Source organism: Prionailurus viverrinus, chromosome X (genome assembly GCF_022837055.1).
Source record: "Prionailurus viverrinus isolate Anna chromosome X, UM_Priviv_1.0, whole genome shotgun sequence".
Taxonomy (NCBI): domain Eukaryota; kingdom Metazoa; phylum Chordata; class Mammalia; order Carnivora; family Felidae; genus Prionailurus; species Prionailurus viverrinus.
The window spans coordinates 52,117,681-52,132,903 of NC_062579.1; the positions used below are offsets into that span (position 1 = coordinate 52,117,681).

General features: G+C 44.1%; 1 protein-coding gene across 7 annotated transcripts in view; it reads left to right on the forward strand.

Moving 5' to 3' along the window:
* Positions 1-15,223, forward strand: part of DLG3 (discs large MAGUK scaffold protein 3) — a 57,467-nt gene that overhangs the window by 7,967 nt on the left and 34,277 nt on the right. For 6 of the 7 annotated variants that reach the window (XM_047843702.1, XM_047843703.1, XM_047843701.1 and 3 more), the window contains 2 exons: positions 216-372; positions 786-888. In XM_047843702.1, the coding sequence (XP_047699658.1) occupies positions 216-372; positions 786-888 (260 nt within the window). Of the gene's footprint in view, positions 1-215; positions 373-785; positions 889-1,739; positions 1,856-15,223 lie in introns of those variants that run through there. The other variant, XM_047843707.1, reaches the window with a different exon arrangement.

Genomic DNA, 15,223 nt, shown 5'->3' on the forward strand with positions numbered 1-15,223 from the left:
GGCCTCAGGAAGAAGGGAGGGAAGAGGAACTGAAACTTGGCACCTGGCAGAAAACAGCAGCCAAGCAGGTTTCAGGAGAGGAAGGAAGCAACAGGGTATCATACATAGGGACCTAAGTCATTCTGCAGCAATGTGGGCCTTGCCCTAGGCTGGCCCTGACAGGGAGGACAGTTTATATCCACCTTGTCCTGACCCTTCACCTTCTTTCCCACCAGAGAGCCCCGCAAGATCATCCTGCACAAGGGCTCCACAGGCCTGGGCTTCAACATCGTAGGAGGAGAGGATGGAGAAGGCATTTTTGTCTCCTTCATCCTGGCAGGAGGCCCAGCTGACCTGAGTGGGGAGCTGCGCAGGGGAGACCGGATCTTATCGGTGAGGAGACAAAGGAGAGGTGGGAGGATGGGAGCTGTGCCAATCGAAAAGGGAGGAGGGGAGATGTTGCCTTCTCCAAGGAACACTTCTTGAGATGGGGGAAGTCTGAGCTGGAGAAAACTTATATTCTCTTTATAGATGACCTTAGGGAAAGACAGGGACTGAGACCAGACTTAGCCTTGAAGAGAAAATGAGTGTGCGTTGGATCTTAACCACGGTTGGCACTTGACCTGCACAAAGATAATTATGACACTAGAGATGTCATATTCTTTAGGTCCTGTCTTAGGGACAAGGATGGGAAATTGAGAAAGACATCTGATTAGGCTTAGGGATGAGCTCCCTCTCCTGACTGCTATGACAGAGGACTGCCTTTCTTGCTTTTGGGGTGGCTCATAGCTCCTCTTTTTGGACAGGTGAATGGCGTGAACCTGAGGAATGCAACTCACGAGCAGGCTGCAGCTGCTCTAAAACGGGCTGGCCAGTCCGTCACCATTGTGGCCCAGTACAGACCTGAAGGTAGGAGAAGGAAGGTTGCACGAGATGATTTGGGGAATTTAGACTTAAGTGTTGACTCTTTGCCATCATAGGTATCCAAGCCACTTGATCAGGTCCCTTCCGCCTTAGTGCAGTAACCTCTTCTCTCTCGTTTTCCTTCTGGACGGGGCATGGGGAGGGGTAGGTTTGGGTAGCTTGTGAGCATCTATCCAGGCTGTGCTCAGAGCCTGCTGATCAGGGCTGCAGTGCAGCACAAGGCCAGTAGTGGGCAGCAGCCTACGGAAGGAAGCACAAAGATGGGGCGACTGGAAAAAGGGGAGGGGGAGAGGGGCGGAGGCGCAGGGCTCAGAGACCCAGAGACGCAACTGTGGCCCAGGAGAAGGGTGGCTCTTGGTTAGAAGGATCTTGGTTAGAAGGGAGAAGACATCTGACCTCTTAGGAGATCTTGGCCCAAACCCCTAAGCCCCCCACTTCCTTCCTATCATCAGGGTGACTGTGAAAGACCCATAAATGCACTGGAAAGGTGATGTTAGGCCGTCGGGGTAGGGAGTCCGGAGTGGACCTCCTCCCGCTACGGGGGGGCCTTCTTTGTGTTCTCAGGGAGCGGGCCCCTGGCTGGGGCGAAAGGGCGGGGCTGGACATGCAAATGAGGGCATTTGATTGGCTGGGGCCCGCCAAGGCCCAGGTGCCGAGGTGAGCTGCGGGATGCCGCGCCCTAGTCAGCCGGCCGGCAGAGTGGCCATTGGCGGGCCGAGCGCGGCCTCCAGCCGCACGCTCCGCCCCGTGACCCAGGCGGAGGGCGGCGGGCGCCCCTCCTTCCCCCCCCTCCGCGCCTCAAGCGTCTCCTCCTCCTCCCTCCCCTCTCCTCCCCCTCCTCCCCTCCTCCCGCGCGCCCCGCTTTGTGTCCGTGGTCTCCCGCGCGGGACGGAGGGCCTGTCCGGAGCTGGCGCTTTCTCAGCACTAGATCTGGACTCCGACCCGGCGCCAGGTGAGGTGGGGCGGACGAGGGTCAAGCCCCCTCGCAGTCCCCCCTAGCCTCTCTACGGTTCTGTTCTCAAACTCTCTCTTTTCCGACACTGCGCCCCCAACTCTGCGCTCTTCCCGGAATCCCTTTGCCTCACGCCCGCAGCCCCGTGTGGCGCGCAGCTTTGGAGTCCCTCCGCTACTCCGAGAGCCCCCCTCTCGGCTCCAGGGGAGCGCCGCCCGGGACTGAGCGCCCGCTCTCCCGCCACTGGGCCCTGTCTGGCCTTCACCTCCTGGCTATCACCTCTCTTCACTCACGAACTGTACCCCTTTTCGTCCCAGGACCTGTGCCCTCCCCTCGGCCTCCGCGTCCCCACAGCTCCCTAGTCCCCTTTCCTCAGAGGAATTTTCTGTCCCCCTCCCCCACGCGCATTAATCCGCCAAACCTAGCTACCTCTGGGAACACCCGAGATTGGTTTGGTAGTCTCAGGACCCCACCCCCACCTCCGCTTTTGTTTGCAAGGGTTTTCATCCTGCTCCCGACTTCTTTCGCCTCCCCCTCCTCTTTGTAAGCCCAGCCTTTGTCCCTTAGGGCTGCAGCGCCCGGGCTCCTTGGACACCTAAGCCCCTTGAGCCGGTTACTGAGGTGGAGGAAGGGACCTCTCTCGGGCAGGTGCTACGGTTCCGTGATAAGAAGGGGAGAGGCCGGGAGCCCAGGCGCAAAGCTGTTAAGAGATCGAAAGCGCCTACCTTTGTCCTTTCCCCCCTCCCCCGCCCCCCACTCTCCTTCAGTGCCTCCAGCCGAGGGCCCAAAGGGGAAGAAGAGAGGGGCTGCCGCCTTCTGCTCTAGGCTTTTTTGGTGGGGGCAGAAGTGTGGGAGGTAGCTAACAGGAGAACTTGTAAGTCTGAGGTAATGGGAAAGAGGAATGCAAATGGCCACTTTGAGTCATTTCTCTCCATGTTTGGTGGTCGGTTAATGACAATAAACACACCTTAGGGTTATTGTTTTGTTTTTTCTTTTTATTTCTGCGTGTGCTCTTTGCTTCTCAGTGGAGAGCTATCCATCTGAGTTTTATTAGCAACTAGTATTTATCAGTTCATGCCCATAACTTAGATAACGGTAGGTTCTGCAAAGAAAATGGTTTCTCTTGCATATTTGTGTGTGTGTGTGTGTGTGTGTATGTGTGTGTGTGTGTGCGCGCGCGTGTGTATAGGAGAAATTGATGCATTTCTTTCGGTTCTTCTCTGTGATGTTGGGCACATGGAAACAATACTGAATTTGTCTGGTGGTAGTGTGTTGGAAACTGGTGACTACATATTTCTATGAGTTTTGTTGGGAGGATGTAACTGGTTTGCATAAAAAGCTGCAAGTTGTCCATGGTAAAAGGATTCATTCCTGCCAGTGTTTATTGCTCTCTGCGCATATTTCTGAGAGTTTATAATGTATGTTGAGGTGCTGTCCTATGTTAGGTCTCTCTGCCACTTGCTAAACAAAGCCTTTCTTAGGATTTAGTCGAACCACTGTTAAGGCTCTGCCACTCCAGCCTTATTTCTTTGGTTTGGTAAACCCAGCAGGGGCCCAACATGCAAAAGCTTTTTTTGTTGTCGTCCTGTTCAAAAATGGACCCTTAGAGACAGGTCCAGAGGGACTATGAAACATTCCGCATTGGGCTCTGTATTTTCTTTGATAAACTGATAGCTTTAAAAAATAAAGATTCCATGTTGATCACTTTATGAACATATTAAATACTGTTCTTTGGGAGATTGTATCACATGGCCATTTACAAAATGAATAATCCAACTATATGTTTGTTGGCTAAAATGGCAAAGACTTTGCATGTTATGGACCAAATAGGTGTTCATTATTTGTATTATTTTCACATAGAATGTGGGAGCTGGAAAGGTTTGTGTAGTAGTCCAACTCGTCTTTGTGCAAACCGGAACAGGAGAGCAAGGACATGACTTGCCTAAGGTCATGAAGGGAATGTTGCGGGGTGGGGGGGGGTGGTTGGTGGTCAGCAGTCGGTTTAATTTGGAGGTCCACCAGTTAAGACAAACTGTGCCTGGGAATACCTGAGAGGACCTAAGACCTAGTTGGAGTGGAGGAACAACAGGAAAGGAATTGGGGGAATAAAGAAGAGAGACTAGGGAAAGACTGAGGGAAAGAAAGATGTATGGGCAGGGGTAGATTAGAGTGAGCTCCATAGTGGCCACTGAGCTCCATTGCCAAGCCAGTGCAGCCTTTAGATACATTTAACATGAGAGCTTAAGCAATAGCTTTGGGTGCCTGGTTGGCTCAGTCAATTGAGCGTCCGACCTCGGCTCAGGTCATGATCTCACAGTTCATGAGTTCAAGCCTCATATTGGGTTCGTGGCTGTCAGCGCAGAGCCCACCTGGGATCCTCCGCCCTCTCTGCCCCTTCCCCGCTTGCGCGCTTTCAAAAATGAATAAAACATAAAAAATAGCTTTGACTAATTGGAACAATCAGAGTAAGAATAATTTTTCTTTTTTTTAATGGCTTAAATAAAATTCATATACCGTACAGTGCACCCATTTAGGTATACAATTCAGTGGCTTTCAGTGTATTTTAGAACATGTTCATTACCCCTCTCCTTTTATTTTTTTATTTTTTTTTTCAACATTTATTTATTTTTGGGACAGAGAGAGACAGAGCATGAACCGGGGAGGGGCAGAGAGAGAGGGAGACACAGAATCGGAAACAGGCTCCAGGCTCCGAGCCATCAGCCCAGAGCCTGACGCGGGGCTCGAACTCACGGACCGCGAGATCGTGACCTGGCTGAAGTCGGACGCTCAACCGACTGCGCCACCCAGGCGCCCCTACCCCTCTCCTTTTAAAACAGAGAGTGTTTAAGCATTGGAAGGGTGGTAAGTGTCGGTAGGACAATTGCTTCCTAGTGTATCTCCCCTCAGCACTTAGGGGCTGGATGGCAGCTTGATGGGAATGTTTTAACCCTGAGGTTCTTTCATGTATCTGGTTTGTTCAGTGTGGGTTAAACCTATAATGAAGATATGAAACCATGTCTATTTTAATTCCGTATTGTGCCTAGCATGGGTGCTTTACGTGTATTTTTATGATGAAGCTTTGGGAAATATTAAAATAGGAATAGAAATGCTAAATGATAAGGTGCCACAGTGAGAGATGCTATTTAATAGTTTCACTCTTGATTGCTCTAAACTGTTGTGGACACAGCAATCCTACCTATTAGCTAAAAATAGCATGATGTTCTTGGGCACGTATAATCCTGCTTAAAATTCAAATTGAAAATTTAAACAACTGGCTTTTGGCAAAGGCTCTCTCCCAATCTATTCTAAAATGAAAAATATTTTTCTGTGGTTTGTGAAATTGCTCCACCAAGGGAAGGATGGGCTTCGTGTACTAACATTTTAATTTAGAAACTATCTCCTACATTTCCCCCCCTAGTTACTTTATGTCAGCCTCTGTTTATAAGCTGAGCTAGTATTTTTCTGGAAAGCCCTTTTGTTTTTAGAGTAAACCCTGAGCCCCAAGTCAGGAGGTGAGCCAGAAATTGGTCACTAATGTAGCTAAACTGGGAACTGATCTTTTGTGACCAGTCTTTCCACCTGGCATGTAAATCCGGACAGGCTGGGGGTAAGGGAGTGAGAGAGAATGAGTTTTCCATACTTAACTTTAAAGTGCTGAGTAAGCACACTTTCATCTTGGAAATGCCTGCAGGTAAGGCCTGAAAGAGTTAAGGATTAGTGGTGATAAGGACTTGAAGGCATAAAAGGAGTGTTTTTCTCATAACACTTAAGTAACCATCCCATCTCCCCTTGTTTGAGAATGAAAGATGTAAACATAGCTGCTGCCCTATCAGCGTGATCTTTTTTTTTTTAATTTTTTTTTTCAACGTTTTTATTTATTTTTGGGACAGAGAGAGACACAGCATGAACGGGGGAGGGGCAGAGAGAGAGGGAGACACAGAATCGGAAACAGGCTCCAGGCTCTGAGCCATCAGCCCAGAGCCCGACGCGGGGCTCGAACTCACGGACCGTGAGATCGTGACCTGGCTGAAGTCGGATGCTTAACCGACTGCGCCACCCAGGCGCCCCAGCGTGATCTGTCTTGAGAGCACAGAGGTGAAAGTTTATCAAGGCAAAGAATTAAACTTTTGAAACTCCTTCTGCTATCCTGAAAGAAGGCTAATGTAGGGAAGGCAGAAAATGAAGTCCTGTTAACAGCATTTCTGCACCAAACAATTTAAAGGCAGCTCCTATTGCATTCATGTTTGTGTCCCCACCTCTTAGTCTACAGCCTGTCCCATGTTTTGTGGTACTGAATTAGTGAGTATGTCTGTGTTCCAGATGGCTTTGTAAATATCAATCTTCAGGATATCCCTGCTGGATAGGTGGTATCATCCCCATTGTACAGATGAGGAAGGTGAGGGTCAGAGAGGTTGAGTGACTTGCTCAAGGTCACACAGCCAGTAAAGGGCAGAATCAAAGTTCCAAATCAGATTTCCTGAGAACTTCAGGTCCAGGGCTTTAGCCTCTAGGCCACAACTACCTCCCATCACAGCAGAGAAGCTGTGAGCCCCCCTTTCTACCCAGATACATCTGGACACAGCAGAAGGTACTGTTCTGAGACTCTTTAGGTGCCAGAAGCTGTTAACAAACGGAGTAAAACCAACTAGCAAATGTCAGCTTTTTAGTCCTGATGGCCCCAAACTCCTGCACCAAAGGAAGAAGTAACCAGGGAGTAGACCAGCCGCTGGAGGCCTGAGGGAGACCTACAGGCTCCTAAAAAAGGCAAGTGGACTCAGGAAGTCTGCTACAGAATGGTATTGTGGGGGAACCCAGGAGGAACAAAAAGGTGGGAGCTGGTTTACTTTGACTATGATAGCAAATGTGTGCAGGTTTAAGAATATTAATTCAGTAAGTAGGCATTTCTTATTTCTTCAAGTGAAATGGAGTCGTATTTATCATTCCTTTTTTTATGACCTTACTGTTCACTCATTTAAGGTTGCAATTCAGTAGTGTTTGGAATATTCACAGAGTTCTGCAGCCATCATCACAATCAATTTTGGAACATTTTCACCAACCTAGAAGGAAAAGTATACCCTTTAGCTGTAACCATGTCCTCATCTCCCCTAGTACTACCAGTAATCTACTTCCCATCTCTTATGGATTTACCTATTCTGGACATTTCATATACATGGGTTCACATAATATATGGTCTTTTATGACTGGCTACTTTCACTTAAAACTGTTTTCAAGTTTCATCCATGTTGTAGCATGTATCAGTACTTCATTTCTGTTTATGGCTGAATAATATTCTATTATATGCATACAACACATTTTGTTTATCCCTTCATCAGCTGACATAATTGGGTTGTTTCCACCTTGGGGCTATTATGAATAATACTCTATGAGCATCCACATGCAAATTTTTACAGGGACATGTGTTTTCATTTCTTTTGGGTATGTATACTTTCTGGATCATATGGCAACTCTATGTTTAGCCTTTTGAGGAATGGCTGGGCTGTTCTCCATAGCAACTACAGCACCTCACATTCCGACCAGCAGAGTGAGGGTTCCACTTTCTCCACATCCTCACCAATGCTTGTTAGTGGTAGTCTTTTTGATTCTAGCCATCCTGGTGGGTTTGAAGTAATATCTTGGGGTTTTCATTTGCATTTCCCCAGTGGCTAGTGACATGGAGCATCTTTTCGCATGCTTGTTGTTTGCCATTCATTTTTGCTTTTGCTTGAGCCCCTGATTTGATTCTCACCCTGTTTCCAAATTGACTCAAGACCAGAGCGGGCCAACTATGTTATTACTCAGGTGATTAGAGGGAACCAGGAGGGTAAGGGACTACGTTTCACTCTTATCACGGTGTGCTGGAGGGGCTGAAGTCTTGGGTGTAGATAATTTTAGCTAGGAATGCTGACCCGATAAAAATGATAGGGCCTACCTAAAAACAAAACAGCTTATTCACATGCCCTACAATTCACCCAGTTAAAGCATACAGTTCAGTGTTTTTTGGAATGTTCAGAGTGGTGCACCTGCCACCACAATCACGTTTAGAACATTTTCCTCACCCCAAGAAGGAGCCCTGTCCCATTAGCAGTCACTCCCCATTTCCTCCAACTTCTCCCCTCCCCTAGCCCTAGGCAACCACTATTCTACTTTCTGTTTCTATAAAGTTACCTTTTCTGGCTGATTCATATAAATGAAGTCATATCACATGTGGTCTTTTGTGTCTGGCTTCTTTCATTTAGCATAATGTTTTCAAGGTTCATCCCTGTTGTAGCATGTGTCAGTATTTCATTCCTTTTCATGGATGAATAATATTCCACCCTATGGCTTTATCACATTTTGTTTATATATTCATCATCAGGATGGACAATTGAGTTGTTTCTGCCCTTTGACTATTACTGCTGTGAACATTCATGGACAAATTTTTGTGTGGTCATATTTTCAGTTCTCTTGGAGATACACACACACACACACACACACACACACACACACACACACACACGTATACATACACACCTAGGAATGGAATTGCTGGGTCATAAGGTAACTTAACATTTAATATTTTGGGGGAACTGCCAAACTTTTTCCTAAAGTGGCTGCACCCTTTTAGGCCTACCCTGTATGTAAACTTAGAAGAGAAAAAATGTTAGCTTTCTTTCCAGTTTTGCCTCCTGGGCTGAACTTTATATATACAGATATGTGTGTTTATGCTGGGGTTTTCTGTCTTCCATGTAGCCCAGGGACATGGTAGCTAGAGGTGGCAAAGCATTCTGCACTTAGCTACACAGATGCTTTCTTGGCCTTGTTTGATGGTTTGAGACAAAATCTTACAAAACATCAGTTTTACTGATACTGTAGAATGATTACAATAATATATAGTAATGAGAATGAATTCTTATTTAATTATAGCTTTTTAAGATTTCCTTTTAGGGGTGCCTGAGTGGCTCAGTCAGTTAAGTGTTGGAATTCAGCTCAGGTCATGATCTCGTGGTTCATGGATTTGAGCCCTGCCTTGGGCTCTGTGCTGATAGCTTAGACCTGGAGCCTGCTTTGGATTCTCTGTATCCCTCTCTCTCTGCCCCTCCCCTGCTTACTTTCTGTATCTCTCTCAAAAATAAAGAAATTAAAGATTTCCTGGGATGCCTGGGTGGCTCAGTTGGTTAAGCCTCCGATTTGGGCTCAGGTCATGATCTCACAGTTCGTGAGTTTGAGCCCTCCCCCCCCCCCCCCCCCCACCAACCGTTGGGCTCTGTGTTGACAGTGCAGAGCCTGGAGCCTGCTTCAGATTCTGTGTTTCCCTCTCCCTCAGCCCCTCCCCTCTTCATGCTCTGTCTCTCGTCTCTCAAAAATAAAGAAATTTAAAAACAATTTAAAAATTAAAGATAATCCTTTTAATTCAGTGTATTGCTTGTCGAAATCTTTTTTTTTTTTTTTTTTTTTTTTTTTTTTTTTAAATGATCCCTCCCTTCTCTGAAGGAGGATTCCCATTTTATTTTATTTTTTTTTTAATTTTTTTTTTTTTTAACGTTTATTTATTTTTGGGACAGAGAGAGACAGAGCATGAACGGGGGAGGGGCAGAGAGAGAGGGAGACACAGAATTGGAAACAGGCTCCAGGCTCTGAGCCATCAGCCCAGAGCCCGACGCGGGGCTCGAACTCACAGACCGCGAGATCGTGACCTGGCTGAAGCCGGACGCTTAACCGACTGCGCCACCCAGGCGCCCCGAAATCTTTTTTTTTTTAGTTTTTTTTTAAGTAATCTCTGTACCCAACATGTGGCTCAGACCCATAACCCTGAGATCAAGAGTCACATGCTCTACTGACTGAGCTAGTTAGGCATTCTGCTTGTTGAAATCTTGACCGTGTTACTTACACTGTTGATTTCTTTAAAGGTTTAGCCTTATATTCTGTAATAGGGAAATTGTTTCCTTGTTTTAGAGAAGTAGGAGAAGTAGAATAACGTGGGCTTGTCATTGTCACTGAAATTAAAAAATACAGTTTTTGCTCCCTTATGTTAAGAATATATGTATATGTGTACACATATAAATCTATTTTTATGTGTGCATATATATGCTAATATATATATATATTTATATGCTATATATGTCATACACACACACACACACACACACACACACACACACACACACGGTCATTAAATTCTATGGGAATCATCTTGGAGGAGGAGAGCCAGGGCCCTGGATTCTAGTTCCGACGTTAAGTTAGCTGAATGATCTTATGCTAGTCAACCTCTTTGGGCCTCAATTTTCTGATCTTTAAAATGAGGGGACTGTGCAAAATGTTTCTTCTAACTCAAATTTTGTGTTAGATAAATGGAATTGAGTTGAAAATTCAATTTACAGTTGTTTGTACCTAGGCTGTTATTGAATCACAAAGTCTTGAGCTAATAACAGTCTTGCTTTAATAAGGGTCTTGTCTTCCCTTCTTCTTTTCTGTAATGAGGATTTCATTGCTTTGAAATGGACCTTTGTTTACTTTTCATTGAATTTAGATATCTTTAAAAAAAACAAGAGCCCTAAAGATTTGGGAGTTTTTCCACTTGATGAAATTAATGATAAAAATTTGAATAGACCAAAAGAAGAAAATTAATATATTTTATATAAATATATTTGATGTAAATATAATAATATATTTTATTTAAATACATTAAGGGTCTGGTTTACATACATCTTCTTCAGATTTTCCAAAAGGAAGAATGTTGCAAATCTTGGGTTAAATTCCAGACTAGATTATCAAGTGTTATTTTGTAAACACTCAGAAAAAGAAATAGTAAGCATAAGAACTGGTATTGGTTTACCAGGTTCGAACAAGTCATGTCAGAGGGGCCAGATTGCCTTCATGGGACAGGGTTGTGGGACTGGTAGATCAGGGAAATAGGGTAGATGTGGTATATCTAGGTTTTGGCAAGGAATTGGCAACACTTTTTTGATACGTTTTTTAGTAAGATGTGAGGTGATAATATGTCTAAGGGGATTTGTCTGCAACTGGTTGAATGATCAATCCCAGAGGAAAATGATGAATGAGCCAGGAGCAGTGTGGAGGGGAGTTTCTAATGCATTTGTGCATCCTGACTTTGTCCTTGGGCCTGTCCTATTCAGTCTGCCTCCCCACCGTCCTCAAATTATATTCATATTTTCCTGGATATAAAAGTATTGCATTTGGGGGGGCACTGGGTGGCTCAGTCGGTTAAGCTTCTGACTTTGGCTCAGGTCATGATCTTGCTGTTCATGAGTTCGAGCCCCGCATCAGGCTCTGTGCTGACAGCTCAGAGCCTGGAGCCTGCTTCAGATTCTGTGTCTCCCTCTCTTTCTGTCCTTACCCCACTCACACTGTGTATCTGTCTCTCTCAAAAATAAATAAACGTTAAAAAATTTTTTAAAAAAACTATGGCATTCAGATTTATAGAAAATTGGAAAATATAGAAAAATACAAAGTAAAAAAAAAATTCAAATCACCTGTAAAACTACCTCCAGAAATAACCAGTTTATGTCTGTGTATTTGTGGCTATATGTTGGGTGTCATTTCCTTCCAAACTTTTATGTATCATATAATATGTATGAATCTCTTTCAAGACTGAAATCATTGAATTTAGACAGTTTTGTATCCTTTCTTTTAACTTAATGTCATGGATATCTTACTAAAATGGTTTTTACTAGTTAAATAATATTTCTTCAGGTATTGCCATAATTCCTGTAACCATTCCCTTTGGTGGACATTAGTTGTTGCCAAGTTTTATCTTATAAATAGCACTGATGGATATCCTTGTATGAGACTTTTGTGAATCTGGTATTGCTTCTTCAGAATGAATTCCTTTGTGTGGCATTATTGGTCCAAAGGGTATGAACATGTTTATGACTTTTGATAGAGGGGCACCTGGGTGGCTCAGTTGGTTGAGCATCCAACTCTTGGTTTTAGTTCAGGTCATGATCCCAGGGTTGTGGGATCGAGCCACACATTGGGCTCTGCACTGAGCATGGAGTCTCCTTGAGATTCTCTCCCTCTGTCTCTTCCTTCCTCCCTCTGTTCCTCTCCCCCACTTGAGCTCTCTCCCTCTCTAAAAGAAATAATAAAAAAAAGACTTTTGATATATTTTGCCAAATTAGGCTCTACCTCCACCAACAGTATAAAGAGTGTGTAGTTTGAGATCTTGCTAACATGGAGTATTATTTTAAATTTCTGCAAATTTGATAGGTAAAAAATGTTATTTAACTTATATTTTAATTTTACTTTATCATATATAGTTCAATTTTAATTTTTTTTTAACGTTTTATTTATTTTTGAGACACAGAGAGACAGAGCATGAATGGGGGAGGGGCAGAGAGAGAGGGAGACACAGAATCGGAAGCAGGCTCCAGGCTCTGAGCCATCAGCCCAGAGCCCGACGCGGGGCTCGAACTCACGGACCGCGAGATCGTGACCTGGCTGAAGTCGGACGCTTAACCGACTGCGCCACCCAGGCGCCCCTATAGTTCAATTTTATATCTTTTTTAAATGTTTATTTTTGACAAAGAGAGAGAGAGAGAGAGAATGGGGGGGGGGGGCAGAGAAAGAGCAAGACACAGAATCTGAAGCAGGCTCCAGGCTCTGAGCTGTCAGCACAGAGCCCAATGTAGAGCTCAAACTCACGAACCACGAGATCATGCCCTGAGCCAAAGTTGGACACTTAACCAACTGAGCCACCCAGGCACCCCTATTTCTTTTTTTAATAATAGAATTGAATGTGTGTGTGTGTTGTGTGTGTGTGTGTGTGTGTGTGTTGTGTGTGTATGTATATGTTCATTGGTCATTTTGTGTGTGTGTGAATTGCCTGTTCACAGCTTTTTCCCATTTCTCTGCTGAGGTGTATTCAGTACTTAAAAATTTTTTTTTAATGTTTTATTTATTTTTGAGAAAGAGAGAGAGAGACAGAGCGTAAGTGGGGGAGGAACAGAGAGAGAGGGACGCACAGAATCTGAAGCAGGCTCCAGGCTCTGAGCTGTCAGCGCAGAGCCTGATGTAGGACTCGAACCCATGAACAATGAGATCATGACTTGAGCCGAGGTTGGACTCTTAACCAACTGAGCCACCCAGACACCCCCATCAGTACTTATGAATGTGTAAAAGCTTAAATGTAGTTAGAATAATAATTCTTGGTCATGTATATTACAAAGATTTTTCCCAGTTTGTAGTTTGCCTTTTTAATTTGATGTGTAGATATTTTATGTTTTTATGTAGTCAAACCTATCACTGTTGTCTTTTATGCATTTAGCGTCTACCTGAAGGTTAAAAGGGCCTTCCCTATCCTGACAGCAAATAAATATTCACCTTTGTTTTCTTCTAGTTATTTAATGTTTTTGTTTTTGCATTTAAAACCTTAACCTGCCTAGAGTTTATGTATGATGTAAGGGAGGATAGTACCTTATTTTTGCTCCAAATGTTTAATGAGTTATCTCAGTAGCGTTTTTTTTGAAAAATTTTTTTGATAATTTATTTATTTATTTTTTTGAGAGAGACACAGAGAGTGTGAGTCAGGGAGGGACAGAGAGAGAGAGACACAGAATCAGAAGCAGGCTCCAGGCTCTGAGCTGTCTGCACAGAGTCCAATGTGGGGCTCGAACTCACAGACTGAGAGATCATGACCTGAGCTGAAGTCGGATGCTCAACCGACTGAGCTACCTGGGCGCTCCTCAGTAGTATTTATTACATATAAATAAAACATCATTTCCCTACTGTTTTGAAATCCCACTTTAATCTTTTATTTCACACACACACACACAATTTGGATTTTGGGTTTCTTATTCTCTTCTGTAATATTTTACTCTGGAATTATCAGTTACTGAAAAGTGGCCACAGATGACCACATTAACAGGAAGAGGCTTTCTCTAGGTCCCATTTTCTGGGTTCCTTCTACAGAAACTTGACCCGAAAAATCAGTTGATACCCCAATAAAGATTACCAGTGGATTTGTGATCCTGTCAGAGTGACTACTCTGAAGAACTTTTGACTCTAGACTCTCAGTTGACCTGGTAAAATGTAGAAATCTGTTAACATTAACTCAGGTTAGCAAGCTTAGTCATAAAATGTTGTGTTTCAGTCACCATGTTGTAGCATCTCTGTTATGTGGGAAAGATTGTTGAGGATGAGATTACCCACTACCTTGAGAGCAGGGAAAGGTATATTCTGACTTCATTCTCATGTTTTCTGGATGAGGTTTTTGTCTTGGGGTGGTTCTTACATACAATTTGACTTATGGATAAAGGAGCTAAAGGCTTTGTTAATCTTGCATTTGAATATGCTACATGAAGTTCCTTTGAAATAGAGAAAAGGCCCTATTTGAGGCTTTTACCCCAGTCTGCTGGGTCACCTGGGATAGGTGATAAGGACCAATGGCAAGGTCCTGTGAATAACCTTTTCTTAGCTTGATGTGAGATCAAAGCATTTTTCACTCTACTCATTTCAGACCAGGTGGCTGAATGTCATGAAACCTTTATATACTATAGCACTTTCACTCAGTAGCTCTTCCTGCATCCTCAGTAAGCTCTTTGGGGGACAGAGACAACCAGTCTCTATATAGGGATAAACTGGAATCTTTCATGGCATGCTGATCTAGCATGTCTTGTTTTCTATTTCATTTCCAGTATCAGGACGCTATCCAGAACCCTGGCTATGTGTGTGTATGGCTGAGGAAGCACGTTGTGGCAGTGCAGGGACCAGAACAATGACACTGAGGTGTCTGTTCTGGGTTAGTCATACTTCTGAGCCCGTTGTTCTAAAAGTAGAGCAGAAATTATTTTCCTTCAAGCAATATTTGCTCATATTGAGGCCTGTTTGCCACTTTTCTGCCTCTCACATAGCCTTAAGAAAAAAATTTTTTTTTGCAATTTTTACCCATTGATTTGGTATTATTTTTGACCCAGAGAACTTAGGATTATTTGCAGATGTGAAGATTTCCTTCTTATAGATCATATTTAGAAATTAAATTAGACTCATCCTAGGTTTGATTCCTTATAGACCTCATTGTCTTGGTCATAAAATCATAATTATGTCAAAAATAGAAGGGACCTGAGGAATTGACTAGTTTTAGAGGTCTTAGATTCTTTAATTAGTAGACCCCATAATTAAAAACTTAACCCAAGTAGGGGCACCTGGGTGGCTTAGTTGGTTAAGCGTCCAGCTCTTGGTTTTGGCTCAGGTCATGATCTCACAGTTGGTGAGTTCAAGCCTCGCGTCAAGCTCTGTGCAAACAGTGCAGAGCCTGCTTGGGATTCTCTCTCTCCCCCACCCCCCTGCCCCTCATTCACTCTCTCTCTCCCTTTCTCTCAAATAACTAAAAACAAAATCAAAATTAAAAAAATAAAAACTAACCCAAGCAAT